Source organism: Seriola aureovittata, chromosome 18 (genome assembly GCF_021018895.1).
Source record: "Seriola aureovittata isolate HTS-2021-v1 ecotype China chromosome 18, ASM2101889v1, whole genome shotgun sequence".
In the NCBI taxonomy this organism is placed as follows: domain Eukaryota; kingdom Metazoa; phylum Chordata; class Actinopteri; order Carangiformes; family Carangidae; genus Seriola; species Seriola aureovittata.
Genome location: NC_079381.1, coordinates 22,778,129 through 22,802,407, shown reverse-complemented (window position 1 = coordinate 22,802,407; position 24,279 = coordinate 22,778,129). Strand labels below are relative to the sequence as shown.

Below are 24,279 nucleotides of genomic sequence, written 5' to 3'. Positions count from 1 at the left end.
GGATTCTCTATCTTTAGAGATGTTGATTCCTAAATAAGTGACAGTGTCTTTTACTGGTATATTACAAATAGAAGGGATGTCACATTGTTTGAGAGCAAGCAATTCACATTTCTTTATATTCAAGCAAAGTCCAGACGCAGCAGAAAAAGTATTTATCAGATCAATAGATAAAGGTATCTGAGACAGATCTCGCAAAAATAATGTTGTATCATCAGCCAGCTGGCTGATGATAACTTCATTGCCCGCAATTGAGATACCTTTAACTGGACTAAGCTTTATATAGTCAGTGAGTAGCTGAGTACAGATTAGAAAAAGATAAGGCGATATGGGGCATCCCTGCCTGACCCCGCGTTTAAGAAAGAAACGAGGAGAAGTACCAGCATGCAATTTGATTGAACAGTTTCCATTTGTATACATAGTCTTGATGGCACTGCTAAAATACGAGCCAAAGCCAAACTTCTCCAGAGCATGAAATATGAATTTATGTTCAATTGTGTCGAACGCCTTGTAAAAATCTAAAAAAAGGATGAAACTGTCATCAGAGCATAAATCTGAATAATCAATTAAGTCAAGTACTAATCTGATATTGTTGGAGATATGTCTGTTTTTCATAAAACCGGATTGAGTCTCGTCAATTATGTGGTCCAATACAGCTTTTAATCTTTTAGCAAATATCAATGCAAATATCTTATAATCATTATTAAGTAAGCAAATTGGACGCCAGTTATCAATAAGGAGTAAATCTTTTTTTGGTTTTGGTATTAAAGTTATGAGACCTTGGGTCAGAGTAGGAGGAAGGGATTCCTTGTCTATACATTCTATAAAAAGACCATGGAGGAAGGGTGCAAGTTGTTCGGAGAAAGCTTTATAGAACTCAGAGGTAAAACCATCTGTGCCTGGAGACTTATTAGGCTTGAGGTTTTCAATAGCAGAAATAATTTCTTGCAGTGAAAGTGGTTCGTCACAAGATTCTTTAAATTCAGTGTTGATTAATTTACTTTCTGTAAGAGATCCCAAAAATTGACAGGTTGGTTCCTCATTATACTTTGATTCATAGAGTTTAGTATAAAAATCTGAACAATATTTAGCTATTTTTTGAGGGTCATCTGTAATGTCTCCATCAATGTTTAATTTTTGTATTGTGTTATTTTTGGCACGAGATTTTTCAAGTCGAAAAAAATAAGCAGAGTTCTGCTCCCCTTCCTCCAACCATTTTCTCCTACTCCTCACAAAGGCCCCTTCAGCTTTCAGCTTATAGATGTCATCCAATTTGTTTTGCAGGTTGATTAAGTGTTGATGTTCACTTTCAGATAAATTTCCAGGTGCTTTTTCAGTTATTGACGTTATTTCTGAGATTAAATTTTCTTCTTCAACTTTTTTAGCTTTAGCGACCGAACTTCCATATGCTCTTAAGAATTTTGACAGCTCAAACTTCAACAGCTCCCAATTACTACTAAATTTTTTTTCAAATAAAGATTTAAGCCAAAAGCGTTCAATTAATGAGTGGACAGTTTTAGATACGGCATCGTGTTTTAGAATGGAGCTGTTCAGTTTCCAATATGAACCTTTACGGGGAATACTGGGACTTAGAGAGACTTGTATTGAAATTGCTTTGTGGTCTGTTAAAGGAGTAGTGAGGACATTGACATTAATAACATTACTATCAAAACTGTTAGAAACCAACCAAAAGTCTATGCGTGATAATCTAGTACATGCTTTGTTGCTCCAAGTGTATGAGTTCACATCAGGATTTTTCTGTCTCCATACATCACTTAAATTGAATTTATTCATAAATTGTTTCAAATTAGAAGCTAAAGAATAATTGGTTCTTGGAGGCCATTTATCTTGAAGACCATCCAGAGCAATATTGAAGTCCCCGCCCATCATTATCATTGCGTTTGGATATTTAGAAAGCCAAAGCAAAAAACGGGATTCTAAAACATCAAGTAATATATCATTTTCACATTTCAAGTTGTACCCATACAAGTTAACTAGCAAGATTACAGTATCATTGATGTTAATAACCAAAATAAAAAAATGACCTTTAGGATCACCGTCAGAGTGTAAAATGGCCCCAGTAAAGGAATTCTTCAAAGTAGCAGTACCTGCTGCTCTTTCTGTGCCATGCGATAACCAAACATCATTACCCCACTGTGCTTTCCATAATTGAGTATCATTTTTAACTGAATGTGTCTCTTGAAAAAAAGAAAAATCAGTTTTTTGTTGTTTTGCAAAAAGAAATAAAGCTTTTCGTTTGACATTCTGTCTCAACCCCCTGGCGTTAAGAGAAAAAACTGAAAGAGACAATGTAACAAAGAAGTACTAGAACAAGTAGAAAATCTCAAGTACTAGAAGAAAATAGAGTAATTTCTATCCCTTAACAGAAAATAATAGAATTGTATAATATAATGTTAAACAATCTCCTTGTGAGGTAGATAATATCAGTAAAAAGTGGCTTCATAGATTTGAGAAGGAGGGAAAAATAAGTGTACAAAATATTTCTCAAATATTAGAAAAAAAAACAAAAAACTTTTTTTTTTTTTTTTTTATCCACTACTGTCTTTTTTGTTTCCCATTGCTATAATAATAATGTAGTTTATAACGTATCACCTTCAACTTAAATTTAAATCTTCAGAAGTATGTAGTCTGCCGAATCACATGAATAGTATTTAGAGCAGAGTGCAATAAAGAGTCAAGTGACCAGAAAGTCAATAACTAGGAGGCCAAATAACAAATAAAATAGGTTAACAAAATAAATACTTTTTTTTTTTTAAAAAACCAAAAAATATATAATCCAGGAAAAAGGATAACGATAAATCAATGCACCTCCTTGTAGATATGTATAATTAGGGTCTCTCTTTCTTTTTCCTCCCTCCACTCCTCAGAAGAATCCTCACCATCATTCATGTCGCAGAATCAAGCCAGAGACGGTATCGTGTCACCCAGCAAATTATTTGTCCATCTGGAGCCGATGAAGTTGTTCAGGACGTACCTCCTTTCCATCGATGATGACACGGGTACCTGCAAAATGTGCCTTCTTTTGTTCTTTCCTTGCGGCTTCAATCACAGGCCACAGTTTGTTTCGTATTGCTTTGTCATCAGCCGTCAGATCTTCAGCGAACTTCAGTTTGTTGTTTTTGAGGTATTCACTCTTTTTGGCCGTCCTCCACAGAAGGTCTCTCGTAGATCTGTTTGTGAAGCGGATAATAGTTGTCCTGGGCCTGTTTGTTGTCCCTTGGTTTCTTCCCAGGCGGTGGACGATGTCAATGTCAGCTGAGATTTTCTGCTGAGAGTCAGGAACCACAGCACAACAGATGTTGATAACCTTGGCCTTGATATCTTCTGGGTTACTTTCTGGGACACCATGGAGTCTGAGGTTCCATCTCCGTCCATATCTTTCAGCTTCATTAAGCTTAAGTTGCAGTTCTGTTATTTGCTGGTCATGTTTTTCATTAGCAATTTTGACCTCTTTCATATCAGTCTTAAGTGACTCAACTTCTGCAAAGGCGAAATCAATGGACTTTTTCAGGGCTTCAATGCTTACTGCATTTTTGGTGATCATGCCTTCCAGATTATCTGCACGCACATTAATAGCGGCAACAATGTTGTTTTGCAAGTCTGCTAAAGATATCTCTGCTCTTTGCTTTTTTTTGTCCGGCTTACAGGGTGTATCCGGGGCAGATTCAGGTAGGGGCACGAGATCAGCATCATGGTAACTAGCATGTGTCCCAGAGGAAGCGTAGTTGTGCTCAGTGTTAGCCGAAGTAGCTGCAGCAGATGCACTGGTAGCTGAAGAGCTTGCCGGTGTAGAGTGAGCATTTAAAGGCACTCCAAAAATCATACCTTCTCTCTGGACAGTAGGCTCCTTTTCTTTACGTTTCGCCCCTTGTTCAATCGGCTTCATGTTGATGAAAGTTGAGGATCCACGAAGTAGCTGTTATTAGCAAAGCAGTGATGCGGTTCGGTCGGCAAAAAAGAAAATTAGTTCAGCAAAGAGACAGTATTTTAAGAGGCTGAGAGATTGTTAATACTCTGTTCATGATACTTAGTGCAACATATTAAGAGTCAAATGTTGAAAGTAAGGGATAGAAATCCGAAACACCGCTCAGCAGTATAAAAACGTGTCTGTCGCGGTCGCCATCTTGCCCGACCCCTTGGCTTCATGTTCTACACCTGGAGTTGACAGTCTATGCCTCCATGACGCGACTGCTTCTTCTTCTTCTCTGCTTTTGTTGGTTCATTACTGCCACCTTTGGATCAGAGGGATAGTGTAACCTACTGGCAGGAATGTGTAGTGTCACATGACCGCTGCACAGGTGTCACCGTGTGTTCATAGTTTTAAAAGTTGAATTTGTAGTTGATTCATGTTCACTGTAACAAAAACAGTCATTTTTATCTTTCAACATCTCAACCTGTGAAGAAGCTGGAAAACATCTGTTAGAAAACAATATTACTGTCGGTTAAAAACGAACAGATAAACTACAGGATGTTTCTGTTGCCAAGATCAGTGTTTTCAGACTGTGAGTAACAACAGTAAAAATGTTTAATAAATGAATTTATTCTAATAAAAACTTCACAAATCATTGTCAGAGTACATCACGAAGCATTTAACAACACACTGTCAATTTACTTCCATAAACTGATAGAAACATTAAAAACAAGCGTTTCCCACGTATTTACATGTTTACACTGCTGATTAAAAAAAAATGAGAAGAATTAAAAATGAGGATTAAAAGACAGTAAGAGCTATTAAAAACCAACAGTTCGTATTTACTCCACAGTCTACTAGACCATTATATTTACATCATATCAGGTCCAATAAAGACGTACAACAGCATCTGCGTCAGGTGATGTTAATACAAACAACGGCGTCGAGCGAGACAGCAAATCGTGTCCAGCTGTTCCAGGTGTCAGGCGGCTTCTGTGTTCGACGTCGACCAGCACAGCTCCGTGTGGTCAGAAACCCCCCCCCCCCATCCCACCCCCCCGCCCCAAACTGCCAAACCCAGTTTAGTCCCCTCTGTCCCGTCTGGGACAGGCGTGAGATCCTCGCACGTTTGTTCAGGCCATGCGGTCGTAGTCGCTCACCATCTTCTTGATGTGGTTCAGTTTGGACTTCAGGTATTTACTCCTGCGCTTCTTCATCTGGTAATCGGCAGACTGCGAGGACGGTGGAGAGATAAGAAGACGTTATTATTAAGATCTGCCTTGTGGAAGTTTTTAAGATCCATTTTAGGACCAAACTCACCTTTTTAAGGTTCTTTATCCTGTTGTACTCATCCAAGGCGTCCTGTCGAAGAGAGACACGAGTCAACATCAGTGACAGATACACAAGCTTCGTTTCATCTGAATTATCTGAAGAAATACTTCCCGTGAATCTCTCACCAGGTACTGTGGGCTTCCCTCCTCCAGCTCGTCCAGCTCGCGGTCGACCTCTGACAGATTCTTGTTGATGGCGTCCAGCTCCGCCTGCAGGTCTTTGTACTCCAGGTGGTCGCGGTCGAATTCGCGCTTGTAGTCGTTGCGCTCCTGCTCGTTTGCAATCGGAGGAAATTCACTGAGGTGGGAAACAGAGGAGAGAGGGGACGTTTACTAAACTGCCAGATTGTGTTTCACTTATTTTAATGTAGGATTTTGTTTTCACACAGTTTGTTGCATTGAATATTTCCACCACGTCTGTCTCTTCATTGTCTTTGTACCTGTCAAAGTCGTTGTCGTCCAGCTCGTCTCCTGACGAGTAGTAGTCGGTGTCGTAGTCCTGTCCGTCGGCGCGTCGCGGTCGAGCCGGGCGTCTCTTCTTGGGCCGTCCTGCCGAGCTGGCCGCCTCCGAGTTATTGCTGTAGGGAACGCCGTTCTGCAAAGGCATGTTGTTTTCCACCGGAGGCCTGTGGGACAAGGGACAATTCATTAACTATATTCAATTAAATTCCTTTATTTAATCATCCAGTGAAACACGGCGTCTGTTTAAATGTCTCCGCTCTTCAGTAACTTTGTTCTGATGGAGGAGGAAGTAAAACACAAGCTGATTTATGGTCTGGCCATTAATCCTGGATGAGTCCACAGGTGAGCCACTTCCTGTTTCTCTCAGGTTTTATTGTCTCTCTCTCGTTTCCTTCTCAGCACAAACATATTTCACATGTTTCACATAGTTTCAGTTTTGCAGCCGAGGTGATTCATGAAGCTGCAGGAACGTAAACAGCTGTGTCGTTTCGATCGGAGCCGAAACTGATTTTCTGAAACTGTCGTAGGTCGTTTTTTTTTTCCTGATTTTATTTTATTTAAATTTTGTGCTGAATTGTTTTATTTGGATTTTCCGATGTAAATGTATTTATTTAGTTTTTAACTGTTTAATTTCCCCCTTTTCATTTATTTCTTAACAATTATTTATCTATTTTCCCCCAAAACCAAAGAAAGAAAAAATAAAAATCAGGTGTTAATTTAGAAATGAAATAAAAGTTTGAATGTATTGATTGGTGGTGAATGAAGAATATAGAGCTTTTTATTTCAGCCTGTGTTCTGACTGTTGTCAGACTCTCGGGCAGGAGACTCACTGTGGGGAGTAGCTGTAGGGGGGTTTGTCATAGTTGGTGCTTTCATCATCCAGGTAAGTCCTGGAGCCCCTCAGCTTCTCAGGGTAGTCCGCCATCGGCAGCTCCTCAGGGGGGACGGACACATTGTTCACCTTCACCAGAAAACAACGGCACACATTAGCAACATGCATACATACATACATATCTTTATTATAGTATGACAGCACTTAAAGCTCCTCCAGTGTAAAGGTCTGTGTCCATGTGTAGTGTGATTATAGATCAGCTCTAGCTTCTATATTAATACTGTGAAAGTATCAAAGCCTCAGTCCACAGAGAAATGCACACAGCCTGTATTCAGAAACTGAGCCTTAAAACCAGCCGTCAGGACTTCTGGAACTTTGTGATGTCACAACAAAGCAGTCACCAAGCCCCGCCCACCTGGAAAACTACACTGAGATGGTTTTTGGTTCTTGAAAGCACAAATATATCTTCTAAATGTTGGTTCCAGCTGATGTGAGGATTTGATACTTTTCTTTTTCATACCACAGTTTATTTAATATCTTTTGGTTTTTCACTGTTGCTCAAACAAAATAAGTCATGTGACACCTGCACCTCGGACTATGGGAAATTATAACATTTTTCATTTTTTCTGAGCAGAAACGATTGATTATTAATGAACATAATCATTAGTTGAAGCTCTAAAATGTAAAGATTTTTCTACCACATGAGAAATATGATCTTTATATAAAACGTTGCTGCGCTCAAATCAAGCCACTGCAAATAATGTAGAGTAAAAACAACAGTGTTGTTTCAGTAATGACAGTTTGACGGGTGTCTTCGTTGGGTCTCTGCCATCTCTGGTATGACGAGCCTGCGTGGACTTGTCCCCTGAATGTCAGCGAGCTGCACCCTGTGCACGGCCCCACAACAACACTGTGTAAGCATGTATGTGCTGCAGGCTGCCTCAGCACTTTCAGGCGGGTTCCCACAAGCTGCAGCGGAGTAAAACCTCTGGGTCCCGGTGTCATGTTGCTGTCGTGGTGTTGCATGTCAGCGAACTGCTTCAGACGACCTGTCCGACCCGTTCTTCCTCTCCAGCTGCAAGGACACGGCCGAGCTGAATGTCATCGCGACCTCAGACCTCATGACTCACCCACTCATCTCTGCTTACCTCAGGTGTGAGAGATGCTGCGAAACACCTCTGGATTCAGCTTCATACGCCGTGACTCATCATGAATTTATAGTTTTGACTACCTGAACACAGTGACGGCTCTGAGCCCGGCCGTTCATCCCACTTTACGACATGTCAGCGCCGGATTGAAACTGTCACCTGTGCACACGCCACACCTTGAAACCAAGCGCACTAGAGAGAAGGAGCCGGTTGCACCACACTTCCCCTCCCCCGCCGACAAACAAGGGACTTCTACTAAACTGGTTGTGCGACTTCGGCCGACACAGTTTTAGGATCACCTCATGAGAGTGAACACAGAGCCGCTTCATCAATGAGTCTATTGACATTAAATCAATTGGCAACTATTCTCACTCAATTACAGCTTCAGGCTGCAACTAATGTTGTTGTTTTCATTATCGATGAATCTGTAGATTATTATTTTTGATTAATCAATGAATCATTTTCTCTATAAAATGCCACAAAATAGTGAAAAGTGCCTGTTATCATTTCAGATATCTTATTCTGTCTGATCAACAGCCTGAAACCCACAAATATTCAGTTTTCTGTGACAAAAAACGCATCGAATTCTTCATTCTTTCTTTAAAATTGATTATTCAGTTATAAAACAGCTGCTGTCGGTCGACTAATCAGTTAATTGACTAATCGTTGCAGCTATATAAACCGTTTAAACCAATTATTAAGTGCCAAATATTTCCTCTTACAATATATTTACTATTATTCAGCTGTAGGAAATTGTCAGGCACATTGTCAACATTTTATAACATTTTATAAGTTAATTGATTAATTAAAAAAATAATCTGTAGATGAATCATTGTAAAAATAATTTAGTTTAGTTTAATTTAATTTAATGAAAAACTGCCCCGACGGTCCGACGCGAAGTCTTTAAAAGTCGCGTTTTGTTTGTTCAACGGTTGAAAAATATTCAGTTTAAAATAATATGAAACAGAGAAAAACAGAAAATCTTCACACTTATAAAAAAAATATCCGTCACTCACCCACGCCTCCACGTCCTGAGGCGGCGCCTCCTCGATCACCTTCACTCTCCTCCACAAAATGTTGCTCTTTCCGTAGTTTCTGATTTTCTGTCGAGTCTTCAGAGCGAAGACGAGCATGATGATGAGGGCGATGGCGACCAGGAAGCCGAACACCACGGCGATGGCCTGAAATCAGACACGACACACTCTGGGTCACAGACAGAACGAATCCTCAAAGGAAGTGTGTGTGTGTGTGTGTGTGTGTGTGTGTGTGTGTGTGTGTTCACCTCTTGAGGCTCCACCACACAGTAGTGGTACAGGTACTGGTTGACAAACACTCCTGAGGGCTGTGGTTGTTGGTACTGGGCGCACAGGCCGGCGATCTGGTTGGCGTAGACCGACCCGGACGACTGCGCCATGGGGTTCACCGCCATCAGGTACACTATGGAGGCTATTAGCATTAGCAGCGCTAGGAAGGCGCAGATGATCACCACTGCTAGGTAGAACCTCCTGCTCTCTGATAGGCCCTGGTGGGACACGATGATGATGAAGATGACCAGGCAGGCGATGAAGATGATGGCTGCCATGGCGATGATGAACCCTTTGCCTGATCGGGGGTCGTTGTAGTTCCCTCCGATTCCACCGTAGCCGTAGTTGCTTCCAGCTCCGTACGCGCCGCCTCCAAAGGTGCCGTACCCGCCGCCGCCATACACGCCCCCGCCATACCCGCCCCCACCATACCCTCCCCCAATACCCCCAAAGCCAGACATGGCTCCCTGAGAGTCCCACGCCAAGGTGGAGGCAACGCAAGCAAATATGGCGACGCACAGCACGATGACTATGATGGCCATGATTTTGAGGATGCCTGGCGGAGACGTCCAGCGGTAGAAATGCTGGAACTCGTCATCTGGGTAATAAGAGTAGGCGGGCTGGGGGGGGCCGTTACTGTCGATGAAGAACAAACACAAACAGTAAACACCTGATGTTCATGGCTAAAGCAGAAAATCGGCCTGAGAGCAAAATGGAGGCAAAGAAAGACGATTAGGATTTTAATCTTGTAAGAAAACAAACACCTAATGTAATATATATATAAAAAACCAAAAAAAAACATGTCTGAATCTATATTTGAAACCAAAATATTTTAAAAACTTTTAATTTCAAACCAAAACTCAAAATTGACTTGAACAGCTGGATTTAAAAATAAAATAAATCAACAAATTGTGTCTAAATTGAATCTATCAGATCTCGGTCAGTCACGTAATTTAAGGTAGAAAAGATTTGAAAGTTAAGGTGGAAAGTTTTTTCATCATAAAACTTATATTTCCAGGGCAGGAATTTTCCACCACATTTATTAATGTTATTTCACTTTCAGCTTTAGATGTTTAATGATTCACATGATTGTGGCCTTTCTGAGCTTCCGTACGCAGGATGCTCATACACAGACGTAAAGGAAGGTTTACTGTTTGTCACTGAAAGAGACTCACTATCCGTCCGACTCGTAGGGAGGCGGACTCCCGTTGGGCCTGGAGGACATGACTGCTGGATCCTCTGGGTGCTGTCCCGCGAAGAGTTTCTGCAGGAAGATTTCTATAATAAAGGACAGAGTTATGTAATAACACATATCTGAAACAGGGCTGTAACTGATGATTGATCTTGCTTATCAACTAATCTGATGGTTATTTTTTCTTGATTAATCAATTGGTTTGTACAATATCAGAAAACAATTACAAATTCCTGATCAAATGGATGTTTTGTCAAAGAGCCCTTCAAAATATAAAGATATTTAGTTTAATATGACATGAGAACAAAAATATCTCACATTTGAGAAGCTCAAACTTGGGATTTTTTGGGCATTTTTGCTTCAAATTAGATTATAACTGATTATCTTTCTGTCAATTACCAAATCAATGAATCGACTGAACATTTAAGCTTTTATTTTGGAATTCTGCAACTATAACAACGTATTGTGTGAATTTAAGCGGCCATTTCCAACGACAGGCGCAGCAACTGTGTCTGAAACATCAATTAACTTCATATTTTTATCAATAAAACTATAAAAACACAAATGTTTCGGAGGCAGGGAACAAATGCAGCCACTTGTAGCTGTTTCATTTATAATAATCCTTAATTTCCAACTGTTTTTCCTCAACATCTGAACAGCGCAGCAGCAGAGATGCTGCTGAGATCATTGACTTAAAGCCGCGCGCAGTAACAACACACCTGTCTGTTGTAGCTACAGGTAACAAGTTATTAGAGATTTAAAAAGACTTTTTTGTTCTTAATCCCACAACCTGACGTCGACACTCACCTGTCGCTCTGCGTGACTCCTCTCCTCTGCGTCTCACCTGAAACGTCTCGACTGAAACTGCTGCAGCTGATAAAAACAATCCAGGCCACACCTAGACGAGCTCGGCTCTCGGGTCAACGTAGCCCCGCCCCTTACGCACAGGTGTCACATTACCCAATAAAACAAGACAGGAAGTCGCTGCTTCAATCCTCATGGAAATGAGCTCGAAATGCTTCAGTGAATTAAAAGAAAAACATATATTTTCATCTCTTTTTTGTTTTTAAATGTTTCCTTTATTTAAGAGCTGATATCTGATTGTTTGTAAAATGTCCAATTTAAATAAAAAAGAAAAAGCTTCAGTGAATGAAGAGCAGACATGAAGTGTCATTCTGCTGTATGGAGGATCAGGATGTCACGGGAAGAGCAATAAAGCATTTCCTCATTTTAATATTTTTATAGGCAATAAAAACAGAGTTTTAAAAAGAATTTATAAGTGAACCATAAATTCATCGATAAATACTTAAAATTCAAAAATAACTTTACAAAAACAGTATAAAACTCTGATTGGATAAACCATTTAGAAATATATTAATTAATTCATGAATAAATAATAGAATTTGAAAAAGTATTTGGAAAGGCATTTTAAAAATTTTCAATTTCCATTTCTTTTTCCTATCAGCTAATCGATTAGCGTCGTCATTGAGCTTCTCCTTTATCCTCTCCATGATGGGACTGTTCAGTGTTTTACCAGCTCTGAAGACCCAGAGTGTCAAATTCTATTATTAATTCATAAATTAGTGTATTTATAAATGGTTTGAGTGTTTTATGACGTTTTTGTGAATCCTTTTTTAAATCTTAAGTATTTATTGATGAATTAATCGCCCATTTATAAATTCTTTTTACAATTCCTGTTTTTAATGCCTTTTAAAATATGAAATGAAAGGAAATGATCTACTACTTTTCCTGTGACATCCCTGATCCTCTACATCCCACTGAATGAAGACGTGCAATTCAATCAGTGCATCAAAGCGTCAGAGCCGGGAACAGAAACAGCTCGACTTCAAAGTAAAGGTTGCGTGTTTTAAATTCAATTTAAGGAGCTAAAATAATTCCAGCGTTTGTTGGAAATTTATTCCCAATCAGTCGAGGGCTATCAGAAGAAAAAAACCAGTAACAGTTATGAATTATGTTAATTATTTAGACAGTTTATTTATTTAGCTTAGCTTACAGAGCACAGAGGTCTCTCTTCAAGAAGAATCGACCTGCTGATGGAAAAGCAGCAGAGACTCGGTGGATGAGCAGAACTGTAATCTGAGGACAGAAAGCACCAAGTAATCACTTCAATTATGAAAGTATGTGGACATTTACAGCAGAATATTTACAGTTCTACCTGCTAACGTAAGAGAAATACACATCTTATGACGGCATTTGAGGGTTCAGTGTTTTACAGTATGAAAGAAGGTCAAATGGAGATGTTTAGGCACTGAGGGTATTTAATTGACAAAGTACAAAATGTTTAATCTATGAAATGGAGGGACAAAGTCACAATAGGACATGTATCATGTATATTTCCAAATTCAGTTACATATAAAAATTAAAACAATCCTCACAGCAGCTCAGACGGGATTTATCGGGACAAGCAGTGGTTTTCATGTCAGGCTGGGAAGTTGGGAAATTTATTTAGACAGCTGACAAACACGGAGACTGACAGACAGGTGGGCGGACCTGCAGGGAGGAGGAGGTAAACCTGGACAGGAATAATGCAGCATATTTTATATTTCCTCTCTGTCCCTTCTTCCATCTGACAACATCTCCCATCTCTTCACGCAAACATTCACGTCGGATTCCAGTCGTTTGGGAAATGAAGTGGTTAAACTACAATTACAGTCACAGTATCAAACACACACACACACACACACACACACACACACACACACACACATTATATACACACACAGTGGGATCCATGAGTCTGAGACCAATACCGCTCTCATATCTGTCAGCAGCCAGGAGACTGTTAGCTTAGCTTAGCACAAAGACTGTAAACCAAGGGAAACAGCTAGCGCAAGCTGCCTACAAGCACCTCTAAAGCTCACCATCACATTGTCTGTTTGATCCGTACAAAAACTTTAGTGTAACTAGAAATACAGTCACAATCGCTCCTTCCTGAGTTACAGCGTTGAATACTGGCCACAAGTGTTTTTACAGAACATTATGACATCACCGTGACCTTTGACCATTTGGATATAAAACGTCATCACTTCATTTTCATCCTAATAGTGAATTGAGTTAAACTGTGTTATAATCAGTGTCTGAACTTGTGAGTATAAACATGTTTTGTGAGGTCACAGTGGCGTTCCCGATACATATCACATTCATAAGAACATGAGGTCACCGTGACCTTGAACCGTGACAAAATCCAATCACTTCATCTTTGAGTCCGAGTGAATGTTTGTGCCAAATCTAAATTTCCTCAAGGTGGTCTTAAGATACCACATTCAAGAGGCCAAAACTGTGTGTCGTGAGGTCACTGCGACCTTGACCTTTGACCTTTGACCACCAAAATCGAATCAGTTCATCCTTGACTCCTAGTGAATGTTTGTGCCAAATCTGAAAAACTTGTGTCAAGGTGTTACTGAGATCACGTCCATGAGAAACGGGACGGACAACCTGAAAACAATCTGCCTCCGGCTCCGACTGTCGCCGACGCAGACGAATAAAAAAATGAGAGTTTGATGTTTAATGGAGGATTATAAAGAAAATAATCCGGCATATTAAACCCAGTCAAATGGCTAACTGTCATTTCTACTCCAGAACAATGTATAACCTGTTACCTGTGAGCTGTAGAGGTGCGTGCAGCAGCTCGGAGGTCTTTGCTGAGAGAGTTAAGACTGATCAACCCTCCGGTGAATTTCCCAAAAAAGCATAAAACATTCAACCCTTCTGCTTCTACTTGTGGGTTTTAACAAACACATACAAACAGAACTGCTGATAAATGTTTTACTCCCAGACTGACCCCCCCCCCCCCGGCGCTCCTGTGGTCTGGTTTCGTTTCCAGTGTTTCCAGTTAAAATGTTATTTTCTCCGTCAGCATCAGTTCTTAGTTCTGTCTTTGTCGGGGTGGAGGCGCCTCGGAGGTTTAGCTGTAGCCGTCGTTCCACTCCATGACTTTGTCGTATTCCTGGATCTTCTGTTTGATGTGAGACAGTTTGCTCTTCAGGTACTCGCAGCGCTCCTTCTTCTCCAGGAACGTCGGGTCCTGGAGAAGAAGAAGAAGAAGAAAAACTCAGGGTTCAGACTTTAATGATCATTTACCGTCATTTCAGCTGCTGGAGCAGTTTCTTATATGACGGCTATTACACACTGGGTGATAATGAATGTATTGATCCTACTGACATATGATTTGCGTGCATCTGAAACCTGATAGACTCCAGCGCTCCATTGTTCTCCACTGAAAGGAGTCGCCAGTAAAAACTCTTTTCAGCGATTTATCTTCCCGTGAAAACGGCACTTTCCTTTGGCACTGCATTTTTAAAAAATGCTGCACTTCCGTATTCGTACGCCGCAGTAGTTCAGCGGTTAAAAAAAAATGCAGTGCCAAAGGAAAATATTTTACATGAAGCTTCATTTAAACGGGAATCGGATTGTTTCGTTGGGCGTTTTTTTACAAGTGTCTAACACATGTTTTTTCTGGTGGCCCCGCCCACAGCAACACAGCGCTCTGCCGCTCTGCCCCCGCCCCCGGGTCAGGTCTCCTGACGGGGGAACGCCCTGCTACCTCACACAACCCCACCTCAAAAAACCCAAACTATCCCTTTAAGGTTCTGTGGGGAACAGATGTCCATGTTTGAAGAGATAATACAGAACCTGGAACATGAGCGGTAAGAAAAACAAAACACTGCTACAGAAAGTATCTGGAAAATATGGAGATGACAATCAGCTCACATTTTTCTTCTTCTGGTAATCCTGAAGGATTCTGCTGATGCGTTCAACCTCCTAGAGAAAGAGAGAGAGAGAGAGGGACAACGTGTTGAACTTACGTCACACGACCTTTAAACAAGCTTGAAAATCAGCTGCTGTGAAGCGTCGGCGCTCCGGACTCAGAGCACAGAAGGAATTTGAGGGTGGAGAGGAAGTAGAGCGGCGATCAGGAAGTGCAAACAGAGGAAGTTAGAAGGATGAGGAAATGAGGCACAACAAAAAAAAAGGCTGGGTGCAGAATCTCAGACACGCAATCACAATGCTTCCTCAGCGCTCACATGAACCCAAACATGTGGGTTGGTTCAAAATAACAACAGGAGGAAACATCTGATTATCACTAAAGTCGTTAGGACGCATCGTGTGGGAAAGATGAATCTGCAGAAACTTTCATGGAAACAGCTGGAAGACTATTTTAATGGCTGCTTACTGGGTTCAGCCCCAACACGCTCTGTGAAACATGTATTCATCAGGCGGTGTTTGGTTTTTACTTGAATCAGGTTCAAGCAGCTGAAAGCAGCATGTGCTGATTTGAAGTGGAGTGGAAATAAAAGTGTTTTCCTCAGAAGAGAATATATATCACAGGAACAAAATAAATATCACAGCACTAAAGAACACTGGTGCCTGGAAAACTGATCCTTACGTGTCAAAAGTTTGATGGAGTTAAAATTTGAATTTAAACAGCATCGACATATCTGGAAATAAAAGGTGAAAGCTAAATATAAAACCTGAAAAAGCACAAAGGAGAATAACTTTCACGCAGCTTTGATTCAGAGAAACGAGACTTCAGTGTGGAGAGAGTGAAAGAGAAAAGATGAAGAACAGATAGAAACCAACACTGAGGTTCTACGTGTGTGTGTGTGTGTGTGTGTGTGTGTGTGTGTGTGTGTGTGTGTGTGTGTGTGTGTGTGTGTGTGTGAGAGAACACTCACCATCTGGCTGGTCGGGTGCTGCGGCAGACTGCGCATCATGGCGTCCATCTCATCAAACTTCTTGAGGGTCACCTGCACCTCCGAGTGGATCTCTTTGTACTCTGCGTACTGGTCGTTAAACACGGCCCGGTACTGGTCCCGCTCCTCGTCGGTCCGAATGGTCGGGTACTTCCTGCATTGTGGGGGGGATCAATTAGTCGATCAACAGTCAATCATTTAGAGTCATTTGAAATGATCTGGCTCCAGCTCCTCAGGTGTGTATTTGTTCTGGTTTCTTCTGACAGTTATAACCTGCTGGTTTTTCATCATTTTCTGACATTTTATAGACAAACAGCTGATCAATCAAACAAGAAAATAATCGGTGGATTTATCAATAATGAAAATAATCATTATTAGCAGTCCTAGTTTCCTTCACAATTTAGACTTCTTTAAAGAAATGGTTCGTTAGCACTCGGCTCTGCCCTCAGTGTCTGTGTAATTTGAAACCTGCTGTCACCTGTTGTCACCTTGTTCTCACCTGTCTGTCTTTATCTACCTGCGTCTTTTATTGTGCCTTTGGGTTTTATTGTATCAGAGTGATTGTGTCTTGTACAAACAGTATGTGAAGCTCTGAACAGGAAATAAAAACCAGCTGCTCCTCCCAGTTTGTAACTCTAGATTTTAACAAAATGTAATCTGCTAAAGAAAGTTTTTCTTTGCATCACTTACGCAATATAGTCGGGCACAACGACAGGTTTAGGAATGTGTCCTGACGGTATGGCTCCCTGCAGGATCTTTGCTGGAACTGCTTTAGGAGGAGGAGCTTTGACCAGGACGAGGGAGGAGCCCTCCACCTGGTCCGCAGTTTTGGGAGCGGGAGCTACAAAATCCTGCGGACACACGACAACAGAGAAACACAAACCGGGTCAAAGTAAATGTGGAGATTGAGCTTCTGAACACAGAGGAACGAGCTGCAGCCTTCATGCTGTCACCAGTTTGGACGTGTTGCTCTGCGTTAGGTTATTTTTTCTTTGCAGGATTCTTACCAGTGAATGTGCAGCTCGCATCCCGGACGGCTGCATCTGTGCACAAAGAACAAAGACAAACATTATCCCACTGATAACTAATAATTAGATGCAGCTTCACACAGAAGACCCAGAAGTTAAGATGCTAAGCTTAGCATCTTAGCATAAAGACTAAGATATGCTAAGACAAGCTAACACTCTGGGCTAGTCTTAGTGATACACAGTTCAGTGTTCAGTTTTGGTCTCTTAAAGGAACAGTTCACCGTTTTCTTCAGGTGAACACTTGGGCCACATATCGTTCTTCTTCTGGCTCAATGTGCGCCCAGGTTCCTCGGCCCAAGTCCGGCCCACATACAGCATGACTGTCGGGTGCTACTTCCACATCTGGATCAACGCTGGCACACACACACAGAAAATCTCCCTGGCTGTCATCACAGGAGGAATCGGTCCAGATGTGGAAGTATATCGGCCAGACTCGGGGCCGAGGACCCAGGCAGATGTTGGGCCAGAAGCTTCGTCTTGCCACGTGGAGAGTTGGGTAAGAAAGATCAATGTCATTCGCCGGTTAGCGTCACACAAAGACTGGAAACAGGAGGAAACAGCAAGCGGGGCGAACCGTTCCCTCCTGTTTCCAGTCTTTGTGTGACGCTGAGCTGAAGCTGTTCTCAGCAAGAAACCACATACACATATTTCTCATACTAGTGAACTATTCCTTTAAGAGGTCAAAACACAATCTAACAAGTCCGTAGTTAAAACTAACCTGTGTGTACACCTCATTTCCCTGCAGCACACACACACACACACACACACACATGGATTCACAGACTTCACCTACTCACTACACCACAGCTGTGAGCCTGTGTGCAAATGATGTGGTTTCTGTTGCATTGCAGTGTGTGTGTGTGTGTGTGTGTGTGTGTGTGTGTGTGTGTGTGTGTGTGTGTAAAGAATTCCTGAGTGAATCCGAGGAATCCCGAGCCCCAGATCTTACCTCCTGGCCGTACCGCTCCTGGTATCTGCGTGCGGCTTCGTGCCTCCACAGCTTCAGACACACGAGCGCTCCGATCAGATAAACGACCATGGTGACGAACAGAAAGATAATGGCGGCGGTCTGGCCCGCCTCTGTCCTGCAGAACGCCCCGTTGATGCCGTTGTTGAAGACCGGGTAGGAGCAGAGCCCTCCGCGGGTCGTGTCACGGACATAGACGATGCCTGGTGAACAAACACCAAACACGCCAGAATGGATCAGAAACATTTGTTGGTGCTGCTCAGAGAACTGAAACATTATTAAAACACAGCAGCTGCTCTTTCCAGCAGAGGTGGAAGAAATACTAAAGTATTTCAACTATCAGAAAGTTCTCAGGCCCTGAAGAGACACGATCCCAAATCAGTTTCATATAAGTGACGAGAGACGAATCTCAGTCCTCATCCTGTGAAGACAATGAGGCTTCAGAGTAGAATTGAATAGAATGTCTTTATTTGTTATTGCACAGTTACGCCAGGAAATGTAGTGCTTCTCCGTAGTGCCACAAACAATATAAAATAAAATAAAACGAACACAGAGAATAAACAGCATGTTGCAGATGTTCAAATTCCCTCTTTGTGTAAATGATTACTCCACAAAACGAATACAAAACTTTAGATGATCAAAATATCATTTTGATCATCTAAAGAGAGAAAACTTTGGACTGTTGGTCGGTCAAAATAAGACATTTCAAGATGTCACTTTGGTGTGTGGGGAAATTATAATTATAGTTAGAACGGAGCTTTGAAGAAACAAAAGTCAAATTCAAGGTAAATGATCCAGATTATCCCTAAATTTTAACAGGTTCTTCTCTGACACATCCTCCATCCCTCCACTAAGTTCAGTGCAAATCGCTTCATTACGTTTTGTGTGATCCTGCTGAAGATATCTAACCTCCTTAGCAGAGGTAATCAATAATGAAAGTAATCGCCTGCTGCAGCCCAAAGAAAAGGTTTGTGTGTCCAGCTGTTACCCACCTGCTGCCATGTAGAGCACCGCCAGAGCCAGGTTAATGGTAAACTCCGTCAGAGGCCACCAGGAGGAGTCCAGCAGGATGGTGCGGTAGTACATGGTCATCCCCAGCACTAAAACAATCACAGTCACCACCCAGGCCAGTCCTGCCACCACCAGCACAAACGGCGTCTTGGGGCCCGTGTAGTAGCTCCCGCCATAGTTGCCACCGTACAAACCTCCGTATCCTCCTCCAGGAGACGAGTATCCAAAACTGTTGAACCACTCGTTGTCTTTGTGGATGTAGGCGCAGACGCAGGCGAACACGGCCGCCCCCAGCAGCAGCTCCACGCAGCCCAGAATCCTGAGCAGCCCCCCCCAGGACTTCATGTAGCCGTAGCGCTGATGGTATTCCTCCACCCGCTCGCTGTAGGTCAGGCCTGTGCGGTAGGTGCGGCCCGACACAGATTCTTGGGCATCGTGAACTTCCAGAAGCTCCTTCCTGGAGTTGTAGCTGCCGCCTGAGCCGCCATAGGGGTCCCGGTACGACCCGGGAACAGAGGGGGACTGGGGCGGCGAGCAGCGCACGCCCTCGGTGGTGCTGTTGTTGTTGTTGTACGAGGAGGAGGTCATGGACCACGGCTGGTTACTGCTGCGGTTGCTTCCTCTGAAGAAGTTCTTCCAGGAGTCCGGGATGAAGCGGTGGACCGGTTTGATGTCGATGGCCGGGTCGTGGTCCGGGTCGGTGTCGCCCTCGCTGCCGCTGGGATCGAACTCGGGCCCCACGGGAGGCTGGTCCGGCAGAGGCGGAGGCGGGAGGGGGTCGGCGCTCTGAGCGAGGTGAGGCGCCCTCTGCTCTCTCAGCGGCTGCAGATCGTAGGAGTCTTCTCGGGATAAGGAGCCTCGTGGCACCTGGTCATAGTGGGGCGCCTGGCGGACTCGCTCAGTGCGTCCGTTGAAGCCTCCTCCATAGGACATGAGGATAGTGATGGTCCCTGAGAGCGCGCACACACACACACACACACACACACACACACACACACACACACACACACACACACACACACACACACACACACACACAGTATTGTTAGCTACTTACTATATAAGGATTACAGATAATTGTTTAATCATTAAAGTCATTTTTAAAGAAGAAATGCAAAATATTTTCTGGTTTCAGCTTCTTAAAAATCAAGATCATCAGTTTAAACAAACTTAATTTAATTTATTTAATTGTATCAATTTATTGTTTTTATCTATTACTTTATTATTAATTTGTTTGCTAATGTTATTATAGCTTTTTAAATGAATGTTATTGTATCTCATTGTCAGCTTTATAATTTAATTTGTCCTCTTTTATTTTCAGCTGTTTTACTGAAGCTCTTTGTATGTACAAATAAAGGTTGATTGATTGATCGGTTGATCGTTAAAGCGACAGGAAACACCAAAGTTCTCAGAGTCTGCTGATTAATTCTCTGTCAGCTAAAATATTATTATCATCAATTCAAATCATTGACAGAGCTGAGTGGGCAAAGAGGAAATAGGAAAAAGGAAGGAGCCAAAAGATTAAAAAAAACACGTCCCAGACTGATGTGAAATTCAAATTAAGACATTCAGACCGACATTCATGCAAAGTCGTCTTACTCCAGAAACCTGAGGTCACCAGAGAAAAACAGCCGTCACCCGGAGCTCATGAGTGAAGATGTTATCCCACCGTCCTCCATGCAAGCCGAGTCAAGAACGCATTCTTGTGCCGCAGGTCGAATTTCCCCCGTCGCCGTAATAACAGCTCACGTGTTGCATTCAGGGGAAGTTCGACTGACACAAAAATACTTTTCTTAACATCCCGTCAACCCCTTAGACCCCGTTTCTTTAAGAGGATTTGATCTCGAGAGGTTTAAAAAAAATAATAATAATATGAGCAATGCTTGAATACCTCTTTCACACGCAGTCACTCAACACGACTTACATTGGCTTGCAGGTGAGAATGCAAACCTGCTATGAACGTGCACTGTTCCAGGGAATCACCTGAAAAAGAAAAGAGAGAAAACAAAAAAGGTTTGAGACTTAAGAGAGAAGATGAAGTGGATCCTCTAAACTGCAGCGGCCTGAAATCTTTCTTTTCACGGTCATGATTTAAACTCTTGACTCGCCACTGTTGAGCCAACACGGACGAGAAGTCGTTAAAGTGCACGGAGAGAAAACGAAGATCTACAGCTTCCAGACACCTGAGCATATTTCATCTGCTGATGAAGATCATGTGATATGATGGAGAGCTCCAGAACAGCTACAAAACAGCTCCTGAGGTGAGAATGTCAGTTTGTCTGGATCTATTTTATTTTTCAAGCACAATGGCCAAAGTGCCGGAAGGTTTTTAACCTACAAAACATAAACAATTTAATAGAATAGAAACGTTAACTAATAATAAACAGAACCGAATTAACCAAATCAGTTGCTGATTTATTTTTGATCGATCAATCGACTAATCATTGCAGAACTAACTAGAACTTAAAACACTTTGTCAATTAATTGATTAGTGGACCAACAGAAAATTAACAAGTTTTGACAATTGCTTAATCACCAAAGTTTCACCATTTTCTGATGTTTTATTGGCCAAATAATTAATTGATTAATCATGAAAATAATAAGTAGATAGTTAAAAAAGGAACAAGCCAAACAATAAAAAATCCTTCACTAATGAGGAATTCAAAAGACATTTAAGAATATTATTTTAGCAAAGGAGCAAATCCTCAGATCAAACTGAATCACTTCATGGATTACCTGATTTTCTGTCAGTTGAATAATCATCTAATCTCTAATCGTTTGTTACTAATCAGCTGTTTGCACGGTGCCGCACGGCGCTGACGACTCCTGAGCCACGAGCTTGGAGGACAAAAAGTCAAACGACGAGTCTGATCTTCTCAAACTACAAAAACAAGAAGTCGTACGTGTGTGTGTGTGTGTGATTTCACTGCTTCAGGAACAGTTCACACCAGGATAGCAGCTCACACCGAGGGGGACTTCAGACTCTTTATTTATGACATCATCACGCTGAGTCAGAAAAACAGACGCCTACTCGTATTATCAGGAAACTGCTCTGTTACAATAATATCAGACTCTAGAAATATCTCAGCTCTGATACGATGACGTGACAAAGCTTCTTCACAATATTCACAACAATATAGGACGAGAACGACTCCTCGGTCCGCGTGACGCCTTCAGGTCACCTGGGAGAGAGTCTGTCTGCGGCCTGATCCGCCCTGACAAACGTCTACAGATGTGTCCAGACTTTAACCGTGTCCACGAGGGATCGGTCTGATCATGTGTCTGCTGGTCATAAACTTTCCTGTGCGGGACGGGCTGTAAACCAGTCTGTTACTGGGAGAGACAGGTGTGAGTATGATTTGTAGGTCGGGACGTCTCTGTAGCACAATGCCTCATTTATACTGATATGAAAAAATTGCAGCTCCTAAGATTTGAATATAGAGATTTCAAATATAGATTGATTATGAGATTAATTATTCAGCCCTGGATTCTGGATTCAGCCTCACCTGTCACCAGTTATTAAGGAATGAAAACAGGCCTCAGTGTTGTGTGACCCAATTAGGAGTTTATGCATTTTGTTTAATTTATTGTTAGATGCAGCTGTAGCAGACTGTGCCTGTAGAATATATTAAAAGTGATTCACAGTTAAAAGGTCCCATATTTTAAACTTTCCCTGTGTTTTATTTTGAAGTGCTGATCCAGAAGAAGGTATATTTGTGGTTTTAAGAACCAAAAACCGTCTCAGTGTAGTTTTACATCTCCTCTCTCAGGCTTCTCTCTGGAGCTCTAGTAATAACAGGTCGGTGAGCCAATCAGAAGAGAGGAGGCTCTGAGCCTCTCTTCTGATTGGCTGACTGTTTTCTGAGTGATCCAATAAAAATAAAGCAGATTTCAGGTAAAAACTCAGAGAAACCAAATCCTGTAAAGGTTTGGATGGTGGGTCCAGGTGGGCGGGGCTTGGTGACTGCTTTGTTGTGACATCACAAAGTTCCAGAAGTCCTGACGGCTGGTTTTAAGGCTCAGTTTCTGAATACAGGCTGTGTGCATTTCTCTGTGGACTGAGGCTTTGATACTTTCACAGTATTAATATAGAACCTACACCTGATCTATAATCAATCTACACATGGATATCTACCTTTAGACTAGATGGGACCTTTAAATGTTGTCGTGCTGACTATGTGAAGAGTTTTTTTAAAAAGTCAACACACCACTGAAATAATATTAAAGGTACAATACGTGAGTAAAGCTGTATCCAGCTCTGGGCCTAATAACAGACCTGTGGAGCTTCTGCCTCCGCGGGCACACAGCCAGAGGACTCGGTCACACACACACTCAACTAAACACTTTATTCTGACTCTATTTAAACTCATTATCTTTCTCCATGTTGTTCACTGCAGGTGTTTTTTTTTTAATTAAATTTACTTCCCAACATGTCGTCTGTTTTTACTGGTTAGGTCCGATCACAGCGACGGTTGAACAGGTTCAACTCTTTCTCGAGGAACCTCACGTAACGTCACGTTTACCGCCAACTTTTCGACACAAAAACTTCACGTTTAAAAAAATTAAAAAAATAAAATCCACGATTCGTCAAACACTGGATGTAAATAAAGTCTGCGGGCTGGCTTACCTTGTTCGCTTCCTTCTCCCCGACTCCCTCTCTCCCATTTCACTAACAGGTTTCCCCCCTCGGACACGATCACGTGACCTGCCCATCCCTCTGACGTCACCCAGACAGAGGCGCAGTGTACCTGTTCGCAAAGGCTCAGAGCAACTGCTTCTCACCTGAGGAGGCTGCAAACTGATACTCTGACTAATTCATCACCTGACACCTGAGATGATAGATAGATAGATAGATAGATAGATAGATAGACAGACAGATAGATAGATAGATAGATAGATAGATAGATAGATAGATAGATAGATAGATAGATAGATAGAATGTACTTTTCTTTTCTTTTTTTTTACCCATTTTCATATGAAGATTTGGAATTTGAGTAATTTTTTTAAATTAAATTTTGCTAGTTTTACCTAGAATACTTCTTCCATTACCTAGAAATCAATAATATTTACATATAAACATATAAACTATGAAAGAAGTTATAAATATATAACATATAAATGAACTTTTTAGTGTTTTTGGTGAAGTAGGAGACATCCTGTGTCCAGCAGTTCAACTTTTGAAATGAACAACAATAAATTATTATTCAATGTAGAGTATTTTTCATGTGTCTAATGTCTGCACAGAATATTTAAGAATTTTCTCCAGGTCAGTCTGAGTTAACCCAGATGATAACCAGGGTTATTCTTTCATGTTTCCTGCTAAAAAAAAAGATTTTAAAGAATGAAAGAAAACACAGAAGCA

The 24,279-nt window shown here is 41.7% G+C and overlaps 2 protein-coding genes across 4 annotated transcripts; both read right to left on the bottom strand.

The window, feature by feature from the left end:
• Positions 1–4,991: 4,991 nt before the first annotated feature.
• oclna (occludin a) lies at positions 4,992–11,152 on the bottom strand. Its single transcript, XM_056403706.1, has 9 exons — positions 11,005–11,152; positions 10,181–10,283; positions 8,984–9,641; positions 8,718–8,882; positions 6,552–6,682; positions 5,700–5,885; positions 5,386–5,557; positions 5,249–5,290; positions 4,992–5,160 (listed from the first exon to the last, which is right to left on the bottom strand). Exons 2-9 carry the CDS (start codon positions 10,228–10,230, stop codon positions 5,062–5,064), a joined length of 1,503 nt encoding a protein of 500 aa, XP_056259681.1. The 5' UTR covers positions 10,231–10,283; positions 11,005–11,152; the 3' UTR covers positions 4,992–5,061.
• Positions 11,153–12,167: 1,015 nt separating this feature from the next.
• marveld2a (MARVEL domain containing 2a) lies at positions 12,168–23,609 on the bottom strand. Of its 3 annotated transcripts, none has more exons than XM_056403704.1 (9): positions 23,545–23,609; positions 20,842–20,900; positions 18,899–19,867; positions 17,889–18,109; positions 16,919–16,954; positions 16,602–16,762; positions 15,894–16,065; positions 14,929–14,979; positions 12,168–14,242 (listed from the first exon to the last, which is right to left on the bottom strand). In XM_056403704.1, exons 3-9 carry the CDS (start codon positions 19,848–19,850, stop codon positions 14,123–14,125), a joined length of 1,713 nt encoding a protein of 570 aa, XP_056259679.1. In that variant the 5' UTR covers positions 19,851–19,867; positions 20,842–20,900; positions 23,545–23,609; the 3' UTR covers positions 12,168–14,122. The 3 variants fall into 3 exon arrangements, with proteins under 3 accessions (XP_056259679.1, XP_056259680.1, XP_056259678.1); XM_056403705.1 differs by having other exon boundaries at positions 20,809–20,900; positions 23,545–23,600; XM_056403703.1 differs by lacking the exon at positions 23,545–23,609 and adding an exon at positions 21,654–21,928.
• Between the last annotated feature and the right edge of the window lie 670 nt (positions 23,610–24,279).

Bases quoted from the DNA above. Each gene is read 5' to 3' on its own strand.
- marveld2a (XM_056403704.1), bottom strand. From the start codon at position 19,850: ATGTCCTATGGAGGAGGCTTCAACGGACGCACTGAGCGAGTCCGCCAG. The intron at 18,110-18,898 runs GTGGGTAACAGC...TTTGTTCACCAG, and splicing joins GGTGCTCTACATGGCAGCAG to GCATCGTCTATGTCCGTGAC. The intron at 14,980-15,893 runs GTGAGTGTTCTC...CTCTTTCTCTAG, and splicing joins AGCACCCGACCAGCCAGATG to GAGGTTGAACGCATCAGCAG.
- oclna (XM_056403706.1), bottom strand. From the start codon at position 10,230: ATGTCCTCCAGGCCCAACGGGAGTCCGCCTCCCTACGAGTCGGACGGA. The intron at 5,886-6,551 runs GTGAGTCTCCTG...CTTGTCCCACAG, and splicing joins CCCTACAGCTACTCCCCACA to GCCTCCGGTGGAAAACAACA. The intron at 5,291-5,385 runs GTGAGAGATTCA...TCTCTTCGACAG, and splicing joins AGGGAAGCCCACAGTACCTG to GACGCCTTGGATGAGTACAA.